The 21038-nt window shown below is 42.0% G+C and overlaps 1 protein-coding gene across 3 annotated transcripts in view; it reads right to left on the reverse strand.

Moving 5' to 3' along the window:
* The window catches only part of EXT2 (exostosin glycosyltransferase 2), a 77157-nt gene that overhangs the window by 31552 nt on the left and 24567 nt on the right, over nucleotides 1-21038 (reverse strand). For all 3 annotated transcript variants that reach the window (XM_053387563.1, XM_053387567.1, XM_053387554.1), the window contains exon 8: nucleotides 4364-4495. In XM_053387563.1, coding sequence (XP_053243538.1) covers nucleotides 4364-4495 — 132 coding nt within the window. The remainder of the gene's footprint in view (nucleotides 1-4363; nucleotides 4496-21038) is intronic.

Raw genomic sequence — 21038 nt, forward strand, 5'->3', positions numbered from 1 at the left:
AAGCAAAACTCTGTGCAGGTTGCCAGAGGAGGGAGTCAGGCTGCGCCCTGACCAAAGGCCTGGTGGAACAACTCTGTCTTGCAGGCCCTGCGGAAAGATGTCAAGTCCCGCAGGGCCCTAGTCTCTTCTGACAGAGCGTTCCACCAGATTGGAGCCGCAGCCGAGAAGGCCCTGGCTCTAGTTGAGGCCAGCCTAACCTCTCTGAGGCCTGGGACCTTCAGGATGTTTTTATTTGCAGACCGTAGGTTTCTTTGTGGGGCATACCAGGAGAGGCGGTCCCGTAGGTACGAGGGTCCTAGGCCGTATAGGGCTTTAAAGGTTAAAACCAGCACCTTAAACCTGATCCTGTACTCCACCGGGAGCCAGTGCAGCTGATATAGCACCGGATGAATGTGGTCTCGCAGCGAAGACCCCGTAAGGAGTCTCACCGCGGCATTCTGCACCCGCTGGAGTTTCTGGGTCAGTCTCAAGGGCAGCCCCACGTAGAGCGAGTTACAATAATCCAGTCTGGAGGTGACCGTCGCATGGATCACAGTGGCTAGGTCAGGGCGAGAGAGATAAGGGGCCAACTGCTTAGCTTGGCGGAGATGAAAAAATGCCGCCTTTGTTATAGCTGTAATCTGCGCCTCCATAGAGAGGGAGGTATCGAAGATTACACCCAAACTCTTAACGGACGGTGCTGGCACTAACTGCACCCCCGCAAGAGATGGGAGTTGCCCCCTCAATCCCATATCGTCCCGTCCCAGCCAGAGGACCTCTGTCTTCGAAGGATTTAACTTCAACCGGCTCCCACGTAACCATCCAGCCACAGCCTCCAGGCATCTGGTCAGTGTGTCTGGGGCCGAGTCAGGATGGCCATCCATCAACAGATAGAGTTGGGTGTCATCGGCATACTGATGGCAACCCAGCCCAAAACTCCGAACAAGCTGGGCGAGGGGGCGCATAAAGATGTTAAAAAGCATCGGGGAGAGAATCGCACCCTGAGGCACTCCACACACCAAGGAGTGGCGCGATGACAATTCCCCCCCAAGCGCCACCCTCTGTCCCCGACCAGAGAGAAACGAGCGCAGCCATTGGAGGACTGTGCCCTGGATCCCCACGTCGGCAAGGCGGTGGTCTAGGAGTTCGTGATCGACCATGTCGAAGGCTGCTGACAGGTCTAGAAGAATCAGCAGCCCTGACCCGCCTCGATCCAGCTGCCTGCGGAGATCATCTGTTAGGGCGACCAGAGCCGTCTCGGTCCCATGACCAGCGCGGAAGCCGGACTGGAATGGATCGAGAGCCGATGTTTCATCCAGAAACCTACCAAGCTGTTCAGCAACCGCTCTCTCAATCACCTTACCCAGGAATGGGAGATTCGAAACCGGGCGGTAATTGGACAGATCTAAGGGATCTAATGAATATCATCAGTCACTTCTTCAATAAGCAAAGCACTCTAGTTTACCTAGGCTAAAACTAGCACTCAAACTTGCCAGGCAATTGCTTGTTTGTTTCCCCCTTTTCAGCCAGCATTTTGTAATAACCCAGCAGCCAAGCAAGCACTTGGAACTTCTCTTTAAAACTAAAATCCTGATGATCAGCAAGTTTAAAAGGTGAAAGGGGGGTGGATTCAGTCGCATCCTCCTCCACTCCACTCCTCTTCCCTGTCAACACCTGATCAGTGGAAGTTTGGGTGGAGGCAGCAGTAGGTGTATAAACAAAGCAAAAACTATAGTTTATTTACATTTCAGGCTATAAATGGTCAGAAAGACCACGTTCAGTAAAAAAACAAAACAAAACAAAAACCACCCTAAAATTCTAGAACAAGTTTTCTACTACCCTTATCCATGACAAAATAAAAATTGAACTAAGGTGAAATGGTATTTTGTGCATTGCTATTGCTGAGTCTACACATACAAGAAATGGGAGCCTTAAAAAAGAAGTCACCCGTAGAGTATGGATTTCATGCCCCTTTAATTTGGTTTGAGCTCTCTCCATGACTGAGAGTTTCCATGTTTCATTAAACCAACCTGTAATAGGTAGCAAATCTACATTTTTTCATTTACCACTAACAGAAACTTAGCAGCTGTTAGCAACGACAAAATTAGCTTCTACCTAAATGTTGGCATGGCCTTGACATCTAAGCACCATGGTGTCTGTGCATTTTTAACAGTTTCTGTATTTACTCCATTAATTTTAGGGGCAAGTTTCTCCAAAGGTAAGTCATAATTCACACAACGACTATGCCTGTTACTTAGTCCAAACAGACTAGGATCTACAAAGATCTGTTGGCCAGTCCAAAAGAAAAACCCTGTGCTATTTTAATAGCTGTTCGTTGAGGTGTCTCTCAGGTCTGACAAGTTATTCATGTGAAAGGAAATATATTCTCCTCAAATAAGCAGGTAAGTGTCCAGCTACAGAAACACTTGAACATTTCCAATATTTTAACTGATATGTTGAAGTGTCAAGTGATCTGAAACTAAAATGGTTTAATACAGTTTTCTTTAAGTGAACATTTTTGGGCTACCTCTGTGCCAAAACCTTCAATCAAGCTGCATATAGCTATAAAGTGTATGGTCTTAAGAGGCCTTTGTCGTTACCTTGTCCTACATTTTGTAGGATAGATGCCATAAAATTTCACCTGGAAACATTTCTGAAAGATATTCAGCTGATGCACTGTAAAATCTTTTCCAAACAGTATGTTTGGTAAGTTAAAGTACTCATGGCAACAGGCATAGCTTTAGTTTTTATATAAAATGCTTTTCTCAGACCACTGCTAACACGATGGCTCGATATAATAATACAGTATTGATATCCATCATCATGACATCTAAACCCACTGGACACTAATAAAACTCATGGGTGTTTTGTTTTGTTTTTTTAAACCCTCTCAAGATCAGTCCTTTGAGAAAAGCAGGAGAGTTTTTCAAAACCTACTATAACTTAACTTTACATGACTAAGGCAAACTGCTTAGACTAGAACAGACAACATATTAGGGATGCTACATTTGACATGAGGTAGGAGAATATATGACAGGTTCAGCTGTTCAGGTATCTGAATCTGTAGCGTGTATAGCATGGTTTTGGTACTAATTCCTTGTGTTTGGATAAGTAAATTTTTGTATAACAAGCATTTAGATAGCAGTATCTTTGTGTAATCGGCTCTCCCTGAGGAGCTCAGAGCAACTGACATATTGGTCCCAAGCAATCTTTCCCCAAGATGGCTTCTAGTAGAAGAGCTGCTTAGTTTCAGCAGTAGAACCTTCATACCATTCTCTGCACTAGCTGCTCTCTCACCCTAACTTACACATGAGCCATTCTTTGAACTATTTATCTGTTATTTCATTTAGTAGGGCATCTCTTTTCCTCTCTCACAGCCAAGTTGCTCTCTAGCAGTCAGTCACAGAGAAAATGGAGGTCTGCTGAGAAAGTACATTTATTGCTCTGCATACAGCAGGTCTCCTGGCGATTATTAACCTGGTGGTTAAACTACAATTTATGACACCCCTTTTGAGAACACTGGAACAGCAATGACAAAACAGAGCCATACATTTTGTACAATGGTGCTCAAAAGGTGGCACAGGAGTACTCCCTAAACATGCAATAAACTGACAAATATGAACACTCCCTTGACTCTGCAAGTGTCATAGGGGTAGTAAACCAATAAATTAAAATTCTCAGTTAAAAGGATGAGTGGAGTCACAGGTATTGTTTTGCTGCACACTGGGTTGTATCCAATGGAGTGAAAGAGGACTTCAACATGCACAACAAGACTTCTGCTTTCATTTCCTTCCTGCTGTAGCACCCCCAAAATCTACTCTGGAGAGTCCCTCTGGAGTAGAAGCTTGTAAGATGTCCTAACTTCTTTACTGGAGATTAGTGACAATTTCAGCTTCCGCCTTTTGCAATGTAATCATGGAATAGCAGTACAATCACCAAAATTCAGCAATAATAATCAGTTTCTATTGTCAGACAGAGCATGCCTACTGAACAAACAACAATCACTCATTGGCCATCCTGAGTCCAACATTTACTATTCTCAGTCAAAAAGTTTTCCCAGCCACTTTCTTGGAAGTGCCTCTGCTAACAAGTAGTTCAAATTTCTTAAAGCAGAAATGCAGTGCACTTATTTTAAGAACTGTTTGCAATGGTCAAAACTAGACTTCTAACATACGACAATAGCTTAAGACTCCCATTTTAAGAGAAAAAGAGAAATAGTGTAGCAAGCTAATACACAAATATTTCCCTTTAGGCTATGTTTTGGACAAAGTTAAGTGAAATTTGTGTTTACCAGCAAAATATAAAATATCAGCAGATCACAATGGGAGTCTGTTTTTGAAGAGGCCCAGCATATTAAATTTAATAGAAATATAGCTCTACTTACAATTGCTGGGGGATCATTCCATTCTTCATATGATGTGGCAGCATATGGGTAGATCCTGTCATTGATAATCTTGAGGGTTGCCAAAGCAATAGCTTTCATTGATTGAAAGTAAGCTTCCCAGAACCATCTTGCCTGCAAAGAATAATGAATAGTATTTTCACAACATATTTATGTCAGACAGAAATATCAAACATCTGTACATGGTTGAAACATATATGGGTCACATGCAACTGTCACTAAGAAACTGAATCTAGGATGGGGTTTTGAAGACTAAAGCAGATCTGGTTCTCAATGACTCCACCATGTTATAGAGAAGTTTCTCCTGACAGTGGGCTGTTTCAGCCCAGACTGATCCCAGAGAGTGATACCGTATACACATAGATTCACTAAATCACCACAGCTGTCCAACCTGGAGCCCTCCAGATGTTTCTGACGCCAACTGTCATCAGCCCCAGACAGCTGCAAATCAGGAAAGATGGGGCGTGTGCCCCAAACATCTACAGGGCATTAGACTGGGGAGGCCTACTATACGCACATCATCCATGCACATTTAAAACTAGTGTGCCAGCTGCACCTATTCCTGGAGCCGTCCAATCTGGCTACAATGATGCACACCTTAGTTACATTCATTCATTCATCCTTAGTTACATGCTGTTTAGATTAATGCAATGTGCTTTTGAAAAGTGTTTGGAAACTTCAGTGGATCCAAGATGCTGCGTCCAAATAGCTGACCCAAGCCAGTTACAAGGAGAAGAGAAACTCATTGTGACAACAGCTGCACTGGCTACTGGTTCATTTTTGGTCACAATTCAAAGTGCTGGTTATGAACTATAAAGCCGTATATGGCCATATCACCCAGTATGAGCCTGGCTGGGCTTTAAAATCTTCTAGGGAGGTCACCTTCACAGGCAGGTTTGCCATGCACCTAATTATAGACAGCAATTTTGGAGTCACTGGTGAGCTTCCTTACGGAGGATACGGCATAGGCAGGAAAACATGGCCAAAAAGGTTGATCAGACTTGCCTTTCTTGTTCTTTAGACAGTAAACACGTAATGGTAGTGCACCTAAAAAGCAGGAGAGGCAATGGGTCTGGCCCTATTTTATCTTATTTATTTGCTTTTTATTAAATATAATGTATATACTGCTTGACTGCAAAAACAAAAACAAAAAACCTCAAAACAGTTTACTGTTTCCTGATAATAAATACACTGTAGAAAAAGCTATTCCTATTCTAGCCCTTTAGAAACAATGGCTACTGGTGCCATATAATGCAAGCAGCCAAATCCAAACTACAGAACTTAAAACACAAGGATGTACGCAGAGAACACATTGTCTTGTTATCATTTTAAATTCACTGCCAATTATCAGAATATTTTTCCAGAAAAAGAGGTGCCGGAACTCACCATGAACACCTCCCTGGTTCTCTTATAATGGCAATGGCGCCCACCCAAGAGGTGCCGGAACTGAGTTCCAGCGAGTTCTGGCTGAAAAAAACCCTTAGTATAGGCAATGGGTAACTTTTTAAAAATGTAATTAATTCATTCCTTGCTTCTCATACAGAACTGCAACAAAACAAATTGGTAAGGACTTGGGAATCAAATTGATTCTGAAAACTATCAACCCCAAAGGAAACATACTTTGCCAATAATCATATCTCAAGCGGTCTGGCCTTACAGAAGTTATTTTCTCCACTTAATTGTTTCTGCAGAGATCTCCAACACAGTTAAGTGTCCAGAAGGCACTTAAATTTAAAGACCTCCCCAAGGCCCAGTATCAGCCAGGAGGAATATCTGCATGTGTTTGTGTAGGACAGCCAGCCAGCAAGGAAAACAGTGTTTTTCCCCTCAACTGCATTGACTGTGCATAAAATTTCAGAGCACGATAAAAAGACAAAGGCATAACACAGCTGGTCATGAGTTTCTGATGCTTATCAGGTTCACTTCCTAACTGTGAACAAAAACCAGCAAGACAAATATAGTCATGGTGAAATAACAGAATTAAACACAACGTATGAAATTATGCAGTTGTACTGTGTGGCTGAAGACTCTCACTGTTATGTACAAATAAATTATTGTCCTTGAACAGATAAAGTGGTCTCTGTATTACAATAAGTTCTCAAGCAGGACAGGGAATGCTTAGTGTCTATTAAATACAGAGTGCTTTTCTGTGCCTGCAAAATGGAACAAACCCATTATCCTTTACAAGTTGTTGGTTCCAAGTCCCCTATAAAAAGAACAAGCTCCAACTAGAAGATTCTGAAGATGTGGTTTCTGAGTCAAATACATGATTCCCATAGCCAAGTTGTCAGTTAGTTATGAAAAACAGGGTTGACATTTACCCTGGGTGCACTTTTCATTGCAGAATTCATACAGAAATAGACCTACAACACAGTGCTGGTTTGTCAGTTGCACAGTAATATGCAGCGTCCCTAAATTTCAGTCCCTTATCATTTACAGTATTCATTCCATTAGGAAAAAGTGCTGGAGGCAAAAAAATCCCACCAATGGGGCACTGCCCCACCCTCAACCAATGTTAATGTACTGGGAGGGGGAATTGTCCCCAATGGTATTTCACAGCAAAGATTGACCCAGAGAAGCAGACCTGGATTTTTGTAACATTTCACCACCCTAGGACACGCAAATTCAACTTGGGGTAAAACAACAACCCCCAAAAAACTTGTCTGTTAGATTCTTAGTTTCTGTTTAAAAATTAATGTGTTAGCTAACATGTCCCACGTGATTTTTCAAGCAAAAATTGCTCCAGGGAAGCAGATTAAAGTGATATTCTCCTGACACAACACACATGGCTTGTGACAGAAGTTCTATAGGTCTGGTTCAGACACAACACTAAGTCTAACATGGTGGGTTATCTGAAAAAATTATATCTGCTCCACACAAGCCACAAGATGTAGCCAGGGTTTGTGCTCGGCTAACGTCTGGGTTTATTTGGTTCGGGGTGTGTGGGTGTGGGTGTGTGTAAGCATAAGCCCAGGTAGCCAAACCATGTCTTAACTCCAAAGAGCATAGAAGCAGGACTGAGGAGAAGCCAAGTGGTTGTGATTTTTATTCCACGTACTGCATACTTGCTTGTTCATGCTTAGTCATGGTTTGGCTTAGTATGACAGACAAACTGCACCACAGGGGATGTCAAGCTTTAGGTAGAAAACTACCCCATACATCTGTCTATGGTATGGCCATTTTTTTGTTTTCCTTCAGTTAATATGTGTATCCTAGTTAATATGTGTCCTTAGCTTAGGCTTCTAAGTAGGAAATCATCAGGAGAACTGTAAGATATTTTAATAGTTCCTGCATGATGAGAATAATTAAATAAACTAGCTTATGTGCTGCTTTCAAAATGCACAATTGATTTTCACAGGCATTTGGCCTGATTCAACAGGGCTCTTCTTATGTTCTTATCTGTATACTCCATATTCTTTCCATATTCTGTATCTTTTGCAATCAACAAAAACATCCAAAAGCCTTTCAGTTCTGCTATTGGGTGTTCCAAGCTTCAACAATTTATGTAAGAGCTAAGAGTGCTTCAATAACAGGAAGTTTTCACACACCTTAATGAGGGTGCTCGCAAACAGTATGCAAAATCATCCATGTATTTCCATGAAACTTGGTAATATTCCAGATTGAAATATTAGTAGTTTTCTTGTTAATATCCAGGTCTGCACTATTATTTCATAATAGTGAAGAGCTATTACCGTATTTTTCCCTCTATTACACGCAGATTTTTTCTCCTAAAAAGTAAGGGAAAATGTCTGTGCGTGTTATTGAGCGAATGTGTGGTCCCTGGAGCTGACAAGCGCGAGTGAAGGCATAAATCAGGCAAATATCAAATCGTCCGGAGAAGGGAGGAAAGGAGGAAGTTGCTGCTTTCCTGCATTCTGCCTCAGGGTCTTACTGCCCACCTGCTTATGTTTCCTTACTGTGTTTGCTCAAACGGAACAAAGAGCAGAGAAAACCCCTCCCCTCCAGGCAATTCCTTTCCGTGCGTCTGGGACTCGAAGGCAACATGCAGGTTGGGGGGGGGGGGGGAGAGCTGGCTGGCTTGTGGGGGGGGGGACTTTTGCCTTCCTTTCCTCCCTCCGGTAAAACCCCTCTCCTGCATTCTTAGCCAGCTGCTTCTCTGCACACCCCTCTCCTTGTCGCTTCTATGTTTTTCCTTCCCTCCCTACTTAAAACGTGGTTGCAATCACGGATCCACATGGATCCTCAGGATCTTTGCATTGAGTCACCCCAAATTCACCATCAGATCACATAGCAATGATCTGATGCAAAAACAGGGCTGCAATGGTGCAAAAACATGGTTACAAAGCACGGATCCACATGGATCCTCAGGATCTTTGCATTGGGTCACCCCAAATTCACCATCAGATCACATAGCATGTCCATGGCTACAGCCTGCACCAAAAAAATCACGCACCCACTGTTGCCTGGGGCTGCAATGGTACAAAAACGTGGTTACAAAGCATGGATCCACATGGATCCTCAGGATCTTTGCATTGGGTCACCCCAAATTCACCATCAGATCACATAGCATGTCCATGGCTACAGCCTGCACCAAAAAAATCACGCACCCACTGTTGCCTGGGGCTGCAATGGTGCAAAAACGTGGTTACAAAGCACAGATCCACATGGATCCTCAGGATCTTTGCATTGGGTCACCCCAAATTCACCATCAGATCACATAGCATGTCCATGGCTACAGCCTGCACCAAAAAAATCACGCACCCACTGTTGCCTGGGGCTGCAATGGTGCAAAAACGTGGTTACAAAGCACAGATCCACATGGATCCTCAGGATCTTTGCATTGGGTCACCCCAAATTCACCATCAGATCACATAGCATGTCCATGGCTACAGCCTGCACCAAAAAAATCACGCACCCACTGTTGCCTGGGGCTGCAATGGTGCAAAAACGTGGTTACAAAGCATGGATCCACATGGATCCTCAGGATCTTTGCATTGGGCTACCCCAAACTCACCGTCAAATCACACGTCTGTGGCCGCAGCATGAAGCACAAAAATGATACATCCACTGTTTCATTCAGAATTTTTTTTTCTTGTTTTCCTCCTCTAAAAACTATGTGCGTGTTATGGTCAGGTGCGTGTTATCGAGCGAAAAATACGGTAGTTTAATAATTTTGGTCCCATCATATGCCCTCTCCACTCAATTTTATACTGTGGAAACAGGTTTCTGTGATATGATGTAAGAGTGTCTATAAAAAACTCAGTTCCTGCAGGATGCATTCACCTCCTCAAACGTCTACTAGCAACATCAAAAAGAATGTTATGTTTGTCCCACGAAGGATGGGGAAGGAATTAGGAAGACATGAAAGGAAAGGGAACAATTTTTATAGCCTAAATATCTATGCCCATGTATAGCCAAATAATTATTAATTTAAAAAGATAACAATGCAAGGGTTTAATCTACTAGCAATCATTTATTTTTTTTAAGTTGTGTTTCATTGAGGCAAAATCCAAAACTTTCCAAGGAGGTTGCAAATCTCCAAACAGATGTTTTCAGAGCTCAGTGAATCCTTCCCACCTTGTTTGCTTTTCCAGGAAAAAAACTGATTAGCATGGCTAGTCAGTCATCCAGTACTGTCCAATACACAACATTACTAAGCACAACAGGAAATTCTTCTGCTTAAGTAGAAATGCCCCTTCCCTATTTCATCAAAGAAAGCTTTGATTCCCCCCCCCCCACAGTGCACATAATTTAAAAACTTAGACGAAAAGGAAACACAGGTAATTGGCACTATCACATGGCACAACTTTTTCTGGCTGATTTGATTTTAAATCAGAGAGACAGATTAAATTGAGTGATTCTAGATACAAAACGTCCTCTCCTTCAGAGAGTTGACACTAGCCGAAACATGATCATTCAGCTGTGGGTACTGCCCTGTAGAATAAGGTGTCAGGACAGAGTTTCTGGGTTGAACTTCTCTGCATTTTTGCTGTTGTTGTTCTGGCACCTTAGCCCTATTTTATCACTACCTGTCAACCAGCTGCAGCTGTTTGGCTATTAAACCTGCCTCATTTGGTAATCCATGCAGACTTTGCATGCGGAGACCAAGGTATTTCTGCAACGAGGCTGTGTGCTTAAAGCCCCACACTGGACTATTTATTTGTCCTGCTTTTCATCCTTGCCTGCCCCCTGGAATTTCCCTCAAATCAATTTATTAGGTGGTCACAGATCCATTCCATTCTAATCCGTTTCAGAACATACTAGAATTCTGGTCTTCACTAATTTTTTTAGAGTTTGTGACAACATCCTAGAAGAACTAGCAGATATGCAGTATTAGCCATCCAAGTTGTGACCGTCTATGAGCCAGCGCCATCATAGCTCAACCTCTTTAGTATTTTACAGACCAGGCAAAATCACTTTGCTGAAATGTACTTTTAGCTGCTTTCAAGAACAGCTGCTGTTGTGCTGTTTTTGGAGTGGATGTCCTTTATCACTGTAGTGTAATTTTTGGTTCTTACAAAAGAATGGTGGTTTTTATAAAGTAAATTAACAAATAAGCTCAGGATTGAGGGATGCACAGGAATAAGCAACAGACGCAAAACTAATTTGCCTATTAATGCAATTTGTATTTGTTATGTAAAGGAATGATACACTTAATTTATAAAACTCTTCTGTTTATAACTTTACTTAAACCATTCAAACCTGATAAATAATTTCATATTCTATACTACCCATCTGTTTCATCTTTTCCCTCTAAGTTATCTCTTCCTTTCTCTGGGTTTGATCCAGAAAAGGCAGACCACAACTCCACTTGCACAGTGGGGTTTGCAGATTCCCTATCTGTTCCCCACTGCAGTGCTATGTACCCATAAAGAGCTGCTTCTAGGGTCCAGGGATCATATGGAATAGTGTGGGATAAGGCACAAGGGGCTAAAGTGGGTGGAACATGGAAGCAACAGAATCCAGGTACCTTGTGTTGCATTTCTGTAGTGCCTCTCCACTGGCACAAGACATTTTGGGTTCAATAAAGTATGTTTAAATGCATCTGTGCAGCTATAAGGCCTATGGGGAGGAGGAGGAGGCTCATGTGATTGGGGTGGCCTGGGAGTTGCAATAGAATCTTATAAATCTTATTTGAATAAAATTTTTAAAAGGTATGTGGGCCTTCATGAGTTTACACATGACATCAGGTTTGGGGCAGATGGATGGAGTTCAGGGGAAATGGCCTAGCAGGCAAAATGAGGAGATATGGAAGGCCAATTTTGATCTATGTGCGCTAGGTCTCCCATCCATTGGTTTACAAACAAGTGTTAGCGTTAGCTTCTCATGTGCTTAGCTGCACCAAGATGCATTTATTGAGAAGAGCAGGATCAATTTATTCCACATGCATGCAAGCCTCCACTTGAGGAAGGAAATGTCTGTACAACATGTACCTCATAAATATTGGCAATATTGGAATTTTCCACACTCCCTAACAAGGTAGTATAACAAACTCAGGCCAGACTTGGTTTTAGCACAACAATATGCTAATATGAGAAGTTAAAGTGTATGGTAGATATTTAGAATAATCTTTTTGCCAGGATCAAGCAGGAATGTAGCATTTGCAGAAATCTACACACTGAAACTAATAACCATAGATACTAGCCTTCGCCATGTTTTGGACTACAATTCCCATCATGCTTGACCATTGGCTATGATGGTGGAGGCTGATGGGAGTTGGTGATCTCCCAGTTGTTTTGGACTCCCTAGCAGGGGAAAGTTGATTTAGGCAAAAATGCTATTTTCCTTAAAATGCACATGCTTAACTACCTATTCCCCCCCCCCAGGCCTGCACAGCATCAAGTTATATACTACAGTTTATTGCCATAGCATGAGCAAAACTTGCTGTTAGCATAATTAGAGATGCTTCATCATACTGCACAATGACAAACGTCTTAACTTAATATGAAAAAAATAATACTGGCAAAATGCACAAAAAGGCAGTATTAATGAAAACAGATTAATCACATGGGGGCTACATCAGCAGGGGAAAACTTTTGGCTTGCATCAATCACCTAGACCAAAGTTCTAGTCGGAAAAGAGAAAAATCAGCCAAGAGAAAGGGAGAAGGACTTGGAAGAAAGCAATAAAAGTTAATTGCCTAACCTAACGGTCAGGCGCCATAGCATTACAAGTTGTTGCCCCACTGCAAGAGTCAAGTGTTCCCAGAGTGCCACACTTCACACCGTTTATGAGGTCCTGAAGTGCTACCATTTTCATGTTGGCAGAGGTTACTTAATGGCTTTCTTTTGGAAAAGCTTTATAGAAAACCAATACATCTTTTACTACCTTCAGGTAAGCAAAACAGAGGTGATTGTTCTAACAGTACTGCAATTATCCCTAATTTTATACTGGTCTTTGTCCTTTATTAAACTTTTGGTCTTTGCAAAGCCAACTCCCTCCACCCAGACTCCGTTTCAGCTTCTGGCCATAAATTTTCACAAGCTTCAACTTATCAACATATCCACTGCCATTAACAGTACATCTGTACCTGATGCAAATCTAAACCTGATATCCTATGAAATACTGCAAACGTGCATTAAGTTGTATTAATACAAGTCCCGCTGATTTCACAATTTTTTCATGTGGGAGGCAAGCCACATAAATGCACACTGCATCAGATTGCTCTCACAAGGATTGGGACCCTCCAGAGCAGATTTTGGGGGGCTCACAGAGGGGAGGAGAAGAAGGGGAAGTCCTATTTCATGAACTCCACTTACACAGTATTGGATAAAACCTATTTCATTACATGTTTATTTTATTTTATTTATTTCATAAAACTTATCACTGCTTGACTGTAAATAAACCTCAAAGTAGTTCCACAGTGATCCACTGAAACTTGATAATAAGCTAATAGAAACTGAGGGAAGACGCTTTGCACTCCAAAAAAAAAGTAACTTAGAGAATTGTATTAGGCCAGTTTGTAGGTTATTTAAGTGGTATGAGTCTTGGAGTGAACACCCTCACACTCAACTCGAGGAAAGAGTAAAAAGTGAACAGGATATACTGTGTTTATCTGACATGATACTTCCTTGAACTTTTTAAATTAAAATCAAAACAAAATTTTGCACCGACAGACTGGGTGAGCAAGGGATGCTTCATTCAAAACAAACACAGTACAGCCCAGCTAACTTATTACCTGCTGTGGATATTGAGGTGGAAGGAACATGAGAACCCAAGATTCATACCAAGTAGAGATTTGACATCCCCTCCCCACAAAAAAGTAAACGGTGTTTCCGTGCACTGCTCTGGTTCACCAGAAGCAGCTTAGTCATGCTGGCTACATGACCCAGAAGCTGTCTGCGGACAAACGCCGGCTCCCTCAACCTATAGAGCGAGATGAGCGTGCAACCCTAGAGTCATCCGCAACTGGACCTAACGGTCGGGGGTACCTTTACCTTTATCCCACAAAGAAGTAACAAGTAAACAGGCCTGGCAATGATGGACTGCTGTATAAATGCTTTATAAAACATTTAAAACAGGACAGGGAGAAAAGGAAGTTTGTATTGCCATTCTACCCTGCTGATGAACTCCCCCATGGTATCTTAGTTGGCCCCTATCCAAGAATATTGAGATCATCGAGCCACCAACTGACCCCATGGTCTTTATGGTACTTTAATGCCAAGCCTAGCTAAACCTACCATTGCCAGCATTTGGCAAACTGAGATGCCAACCTAGGAAATTTGAACTCTCACTTTGTAAGAGCACACATTAGGAGTATTTCATTATTGATCAGACCAGAAACCTGTATGTAAGGAATGAAATCTTAGCCAGTACCAACATTTGTTTTGTAGTTTCAGATTCACAAGGAGCACCAAGGTCACAGTTCAAAATCCTTGTCTGACCCTCCAGATATTGGTCACTTGGGAGTTGCCTTCTATAGGTTCTCAGTTTCGTTGCTGTAAACTACTGACATCGCAGACGAGTCCCAGTGGTGAGGTTAAAAAGGGAAGATATGTTGTGTTACTAACTCTACCTTTTATTGATCCTTATTCTGAGTTTGCGCTTCAGTAATATTCAAAGCACCATTTTATGCAAGTCATTCAGATGCATAATAGCAAAAGAGAAACATTACAAATGTCTACTAGTGCCAGACTTTGCAAACTTGCCAGTGTTCTATGTTCTTGCTCAGTTCTAATGATGGCAAATTCTGTGTGAAGACACATGTAGGCATTTGCATATCTAAGCAAGGACACTGACATAACATAGCCTCCCTCCTCCAATTTCAACTTGGTAACCTCAAGGTTGGATTACTCTGCTATTTGTGGGGCTACTCCAGAGTAGCTAGTGTAGAACATGGTAGCTAGGTTGCTTGTTAAATGCATGAGGTAGTTCCCCCACCCACCCACCCACCCTCTTTTCAGGATTTGCACTGGCTGCCAATTTGCTACCAGACCAAGCTCAAGGTTTGGGTACTAACATATAAGGCCCTACAGAGCTCAGGACAGGTTACTGACTGCACAATAACCTGCCATCAAATTTATCTCAAGTAATGAAGACAGTCCAAGCAACCAAGGCTGGAGCACCTGAAAAATATATCAGCAATATTCAGCAAGCAATTGTGTTGGGCTGGGAAGGAGGGAACAGACAACAGCAACTCCTCTAGATTCAAACTATGGTTGCTAATCATATATTAACCAAGCTAGAAATGAATAATGCCTGGGTGAACAGGTGAGTTTTAAGCTGGCACACACACACACAAAAGAAAGATTCAAGACTGCCATATTTCATAGGGGAGGAACAATAGTTATAGACAACAATGTTACTTTGAAGGAGGAAGAGCAGAAAGACCATGAGATTTCTTCTACAAAATCATACCTAATTCCACTGAAGGAGATACATCAGAGCAACAGAAAACAGCCAGGCAGTACGAAGTCTGTAGTATTGATCTCTCAGAGCAATGAGTCAATAAGCAAGGACAGACATAGGAATTCTACAGGGAAATTTTTACAATCCTTTTGTCTAAATGTTTCACAGATCCAACATTCTGCTTTGTACTTATCACCTCACAAACCCAAATCCACAGATATTCACATCTGCTTCAGTTACTGCCAACACAAGAGGGGTTTGCCAGGAATGGGGAGAACAAAAATCAGTGCTATGCATAAATATATAACGCAATATGACTGTCAACTGAAAAAGGGTGAAAAAGGGCTACACTTTCTGACAAGTGACGGACAGCTCCCGAAACAGAAAGCAATAGGTTTCAAGTCTCGAGGGTATCGCTTTCAAATATGTCAGTGTTCTAAGGGTGGATCAGTTTTCCCTGCTGCAGGCATCCAGCTGAGAGGTGAAGTCCCAAGAAAAACATAGGAATCCAACAGCAAGCCTTTGAGGTGGCAAGAACCAAGAGAGGTTCAAAGGCAAGGCTGGTCAGTGGGTAGCACCTCCAAGCACCACGGAGGTTAGAGGTTAGTAAAGCAGGAGCCACCGTCCAATAAAACTGTGTTTAGAGAACCCACTCGGCAGATAAATTGAGGCTCTGTTTACACCTTTCCCAGCTTTCTGAGCTATCTACTGATGCTTCCTACTGTGATTTGGTACTATGTCCCCTAGCCATCTCCCTTGGTCGACAGCTGCCCTGGCTCTAGACTGGGCAGGCTTACAACATGGCTGGAAACTTTTAATCAGTATCCAACATCATGAGTAAATAAATACAAAGGGCCTGCTGCCACAACAACATCGATCTTATTTGAGATTTCTCATTATTGCCATAGCAAGGGAATAGAAGATTTAATTCCTTTGAATGCAGAGGTTAAATATGAAGGAAATTCAGGACCAAATTTCTTTTTGCTTCAAATAGGGATCTGTTTTATTACAGGGCTGCCCTTTATCCTAGACTACACAAGGGATGCCTCGTATCTCACAAGGTCCTCAGTGTCACAGTATTCCATAAAGTGTGTAACCAAGAAAAGCTCTAATGAAAATTTTGTTCTGGTGACCAGTGTTTAATAAACAGAAGATGAAGAGTCTGCTCAGAAGTCAAGCACTAAGCCCCACTATGAGGGGTGGATATGATCACTTAGGAGCAGATACTTTTCACAGACTCAAGAGACACTATTACTGTTTCTCATTTTCAGGACTGATGCCTGGCCCCAAAACAGGTTTAGGTCTGAACCCTAGGACCCCTAGACTTCAAATAAGAAGGCCTCCAATTAACTGCAGAAGGGAGAAACCTAGAAGAAGGGGAGGCAAGGAGTTATTTCAGCCCGGCATTCGCTCCTTGAGCCACATGAAGTTTGATTAGTCTTCCAGTGCCTTATGCCACCCATTTACTGTGATGTCACAGGAATATATACATATTAGTGCAGGTTTACAGGTGACATGCTCACAGGTAGAGGATCTAGCACTGTAAATGCTTTGTTTAAAAAAACTGCATCCCCAAAATTCTAACAAAAGATTGCTTCATTACATAAGAACCAAGAACACTATGTGAGAACTAGGGGGAAAACACTTATGGACAAATTTATAAATATAGAAAATATTATTAGATGCTAAGGATTCTTATAACTTCTGGCAAGCAGCCACGTAATAGAAGATTCTTTTTCACCTTACTGCATGATCCTTCTTAAGATCCAGCATAACAGAAGCATATTCTTTGCAAGATCAAAAAAATTGAATCTCTCTTAATGGGAAACGGAGAGCTTCTGCTTCATACATCTGATAAGATGGAAAAGTGTCCAGGGTTGACATTTATGAAGGTAGAAATCTAGAGAGGCACTCTGGGAGGATTAAAGTGGGGTTAGGCTCTCCAGTCACACAATCTAAAATAGTACAAATGGCAGATGGATAAAAGTTCTTTTCAATGTGATAATGATTCTAAAGAGCCTGAGAAAGAGGCTGTTTTCCCTCAAGGGGAAGACAGATGGCCGAAAGTCAAATATACTAATTAAATGCCTTTCAAATATCTAGCAGTTGCCCGTACGTTCTCCTTTAATAATCATTTAAAATCCGTGCATTCTCATTTTTTCATACACAACCAAACACAGACTACGCTTTGATTGGAGATAAATAATTTGTTGTACACTATATAAGCAGTCTAGTACGAGGCTGTCCTAGGCAGATTTCTCTCCAGTTCCCATCTCCATATTCTTCACAATCCATTTGGTGCAGAACTTTTTCCCGGGTTAAAAAAGGAGAGGTTTCACACGCCTGCATATATTGCCTGGAGCCAGTAATAGCTCATATAGCTGTCAACGAACTGATAAGAGTCAAAATTACTCCACTGAGTCCCCTTTAAAGAAGAGCCAAAAGCAGCACATTAAACGAAAAAGGGGAAGGGTCACAGAAACCAGTCACTCATGCTGTTTTAAAGTGGCATTAAAAACAAATAAATTATTTACTCCTGCAAATGTCTCATTTGACCTGGAGACTGAAGCCCACTTGGAGGTCAGAGTTGAGACATTTGGAACAAAAGCAAAACACGCTGCCACTGCAATGCTTCTTCTGAATAAAGAGGTCAAAGCAGCACTAATCCCTCCTCTTTGGCATAAAAGGGAGACGGGCAGTACAGAAAACTTCAGGCTTGCTACCCAATTAAGCAGAGGGTATCTTTGCTTGTTTTATAATAAATCTCTTTTAACTGGCTCACAGAAGGACAAAAGGGCTCAGGCAAAATCCACCAACAGTATCTCCCATACAAGCTCCATTACTATGAACAGAAATTATATGAAGATCAGCTCCATTAAACAATATTTAGAAGGAACCCATTAACCCAATCATTTTCCTCCCCTCAATACAGTACAGTAAAACCAACCTTCTGAAATATAACTACATTGTAATATAAAACTCTCTCTCATATATCATGTTATCAACAAGAACAAACACCAACTCTTCAAGTCTGGAATTACCGTGTTTCTTCACCAGCCCAGAGTTTAGACAGTTTTAAATGTTTAAAAAGTGAGACTATGGTCCTCCACCTGCCCTCAGGCTATTCCCAGATTAAGTTTACATTGAAGGATGCAGAATTGGCTGCATTATCAAGCTCCTGCAGCCAATCAGAAGCCATGTCGGACGTCCGGGTTCCAAAGAATGTTCACAAACTGGAACACTCACTTCCAGGTTTGCGGCGTTTGGGAGCCAAAACATTCAACTTGCAAGGCATTCGGGATCCAAGGTATGACCGTATTCTTAAAATGCCATGGCACTTTAAGAGCTGAGGCTCTGTAGGTTCAAAATGGCATGCGGGAAATCTGATTGCTACTGCACTACCCAGCTGATGGGCAGGAAGCCATTCCTGAAGCAGAGCCTGGCTGAACGGCTACCCTGCCTCTGCCGGAGTGGTGAGGGGGTTCTTCTGTACTTCCTTCTGCCTTGGGTACCTGAGCCCCAAAAGGGGAAAGGCAAAAAGCCTCCAGGAAGGAAGGGGGAAGAGGAAAACAAGGAAATGAAGAAAAAAATCTGAAAGGGAAGCTCCGCTGAAAAAAAGGTAATCCATTAAGCTAAGTGTTGAAAATCCAAAGCAAGGAAATTAAGTTGAAAAGGAAATAAAATTAGAAGCACTCCACGTGTTGAATTACTGAATTTCTTCAGCACTAAAAGACCCTGTTTACGCAACTGGGAAGCCAGGGCCAGTCTGGAAAGCGTGGGATGACTCCTCCCCTCGCAAGGATCTACATGTGACCCTGTCCACTCAGAGAACAGGAGCCATCGAGACAATAAAAATGAAGTACAGTGGTACCTCGGGTTACATATGCTTCAGGTTACATACGCTTCAGGTTACAGACTCCGCTAACCCAGAAATAGTACCTCGGGTTAAGAACTTTGCTTCAGGATGAGAACAGAAATCGTGCTCCATTGGCGCGGCGGCAGCAGGAGGCCCCATTAGCTAAAGTGGTGCTTCAGGTTAAGAACAGTTTCAGGTTAAGAACGGATCTCGGGAACGAATTAAGTACTTAACCCGAGGTACCACTGTAGTTGTTCCTGTATGCAGGCATGCACAGTTCTTTTCTACCAACTTCAATACCTTTTCCAGTTTCTCTGCGCTTTTGTGATTCTGTGACTTTTGTGACTTACAAGCAGATCAAAGACAGAGATCTACAGGAAGTGACAGGAGCCTATGATAAATGCAGAGCTTTCTTTGGATTTGCCACTCACAGGAGCATCTAGTTTTCCGGCTCCATGTGAATCTAATATGAGGGAGGGAGGGTTTGAGAAGAATGCTTACTAGGTGGCTTTTTTTAAAGAAATCAGGCTGGCTACAGAGCTGCTTAGCAGACATGGGGTGGTCTCAGAAATCCATGTGTTCAGCCAGCTTGCTATCAGTTTCATAAGTTCAATTGGCTCATGTCTCTTCCAAGTGGCAAGTCTGCTGGGGTTAGATAAAGCCAGAAGAAACCTCTGGTTTCTGTAAAACTAAAAGGAGGGGCTGGGGTGGGGGGTAATGGGGACATTCACATACTCCAAGCACACATGGACACCATATTTCCATTCTTTCAAGGCATAACTGCATGGGATTAAGCATGAACACAAATCAGTTTGCAGGATTAGCAGTCAAAGATGTGTCAGAAATTCAGGTGGGCTTGGGGCCTTGTACGGCAAACTGTTTAGCCAACTTGATTATAAAAAGTCTAGATTGCTGGACTTGCCCAAGGTCTCATTGCAAGCAAGTCAGCAGAGAGAAAAGGGGACAAGAAAGCCTAAGCCACACAATCCGTAACCATAAAATACCACAGCTCCTCAACTCTGGTTTATATATTATATGTTTTCCTGGCAAAGTAAGTTTATATTAAATAAATTTTGCCTCCACAATATCCAAGTACTTTTCCTGGGGGCTAAAGTAACACATGGACACATATTGCACACTCATCTTAAGAGATGATTTAATTCAAAGAGTATGGAATACATTTCCACCTCAGCAGCAGAGACTCACCCCCCCCAAAAAAGGGGGGGAATTTCAGGCCTTTCTGTGCTGCAAATGTATGCCATTTCTTGTCTAAAGGATTCTTGTTAACAACTAAATCATAGCAGTTGCAGAACAATTTTAATCACAACAACCTAGAATGCTAAAAACAATGCTTTCAATCAAAATTTGGGTGCTCAGGAATCAGAATATCAATTTCAGTTTTAGAGCAAATAATATACTTTGACAGGTAAGCAGGAAAAATAGGGATAAAGCTGGCCACCAAGAAACCATCCAATGGTGACTTTCACAATGTCAGTAATCTTTGATCTGAGAAACAGAAAATGCAGAAGAACAACTCCTCATAAAAGATGGAGAGAGATAAGCTATTTGACAGAGTTTAGGAAATTAAAATCTCAAGAGCAGAAAGAAAAAGTTTACAGATGGGTAACACATCATAATTATAAGTCCACAAATGGGCTCCTGCAAAAGCAACCAAGTTTGATGATGGATATTACATCCTAAAAATAATATGTGGAAGTTGAGAGGGCCCAGAGTTGCCTACATGATCCATGATAAACCCTGACTCCACTATGTATTCCACACTGTAACAGAACATACAACGGAGAGCAAGCATCTAATCATCTCCCTGGAATTCCACATTATTGTTTTGCCTCCAGGATCCCCATGTGCAGCTGAAGCACAAAAAGCTAAATATCTCCTTAGAAATATTTGTTATTAAAACTTGAAGATAAGTGAAATTGGTCAAGGAAGGGTTTAAAAGTATTGCGATTTCAAACCCAACAACCATGATTA

This window comes from Podarcis raffonei, chromosome 1 (assembly GCF_027172205.1).
Source record: "Podarcis raffonei isolate rPodRaf1 chromosome 1, rPodRaf1.pri, whole genome shotgun sequence".
Lineage (NCBI taxonomy): Eukaryota > Metazoa > Chordata > Lepidosauria > Squamata > Lacertidae > Podarcis > Podarcis raffonei.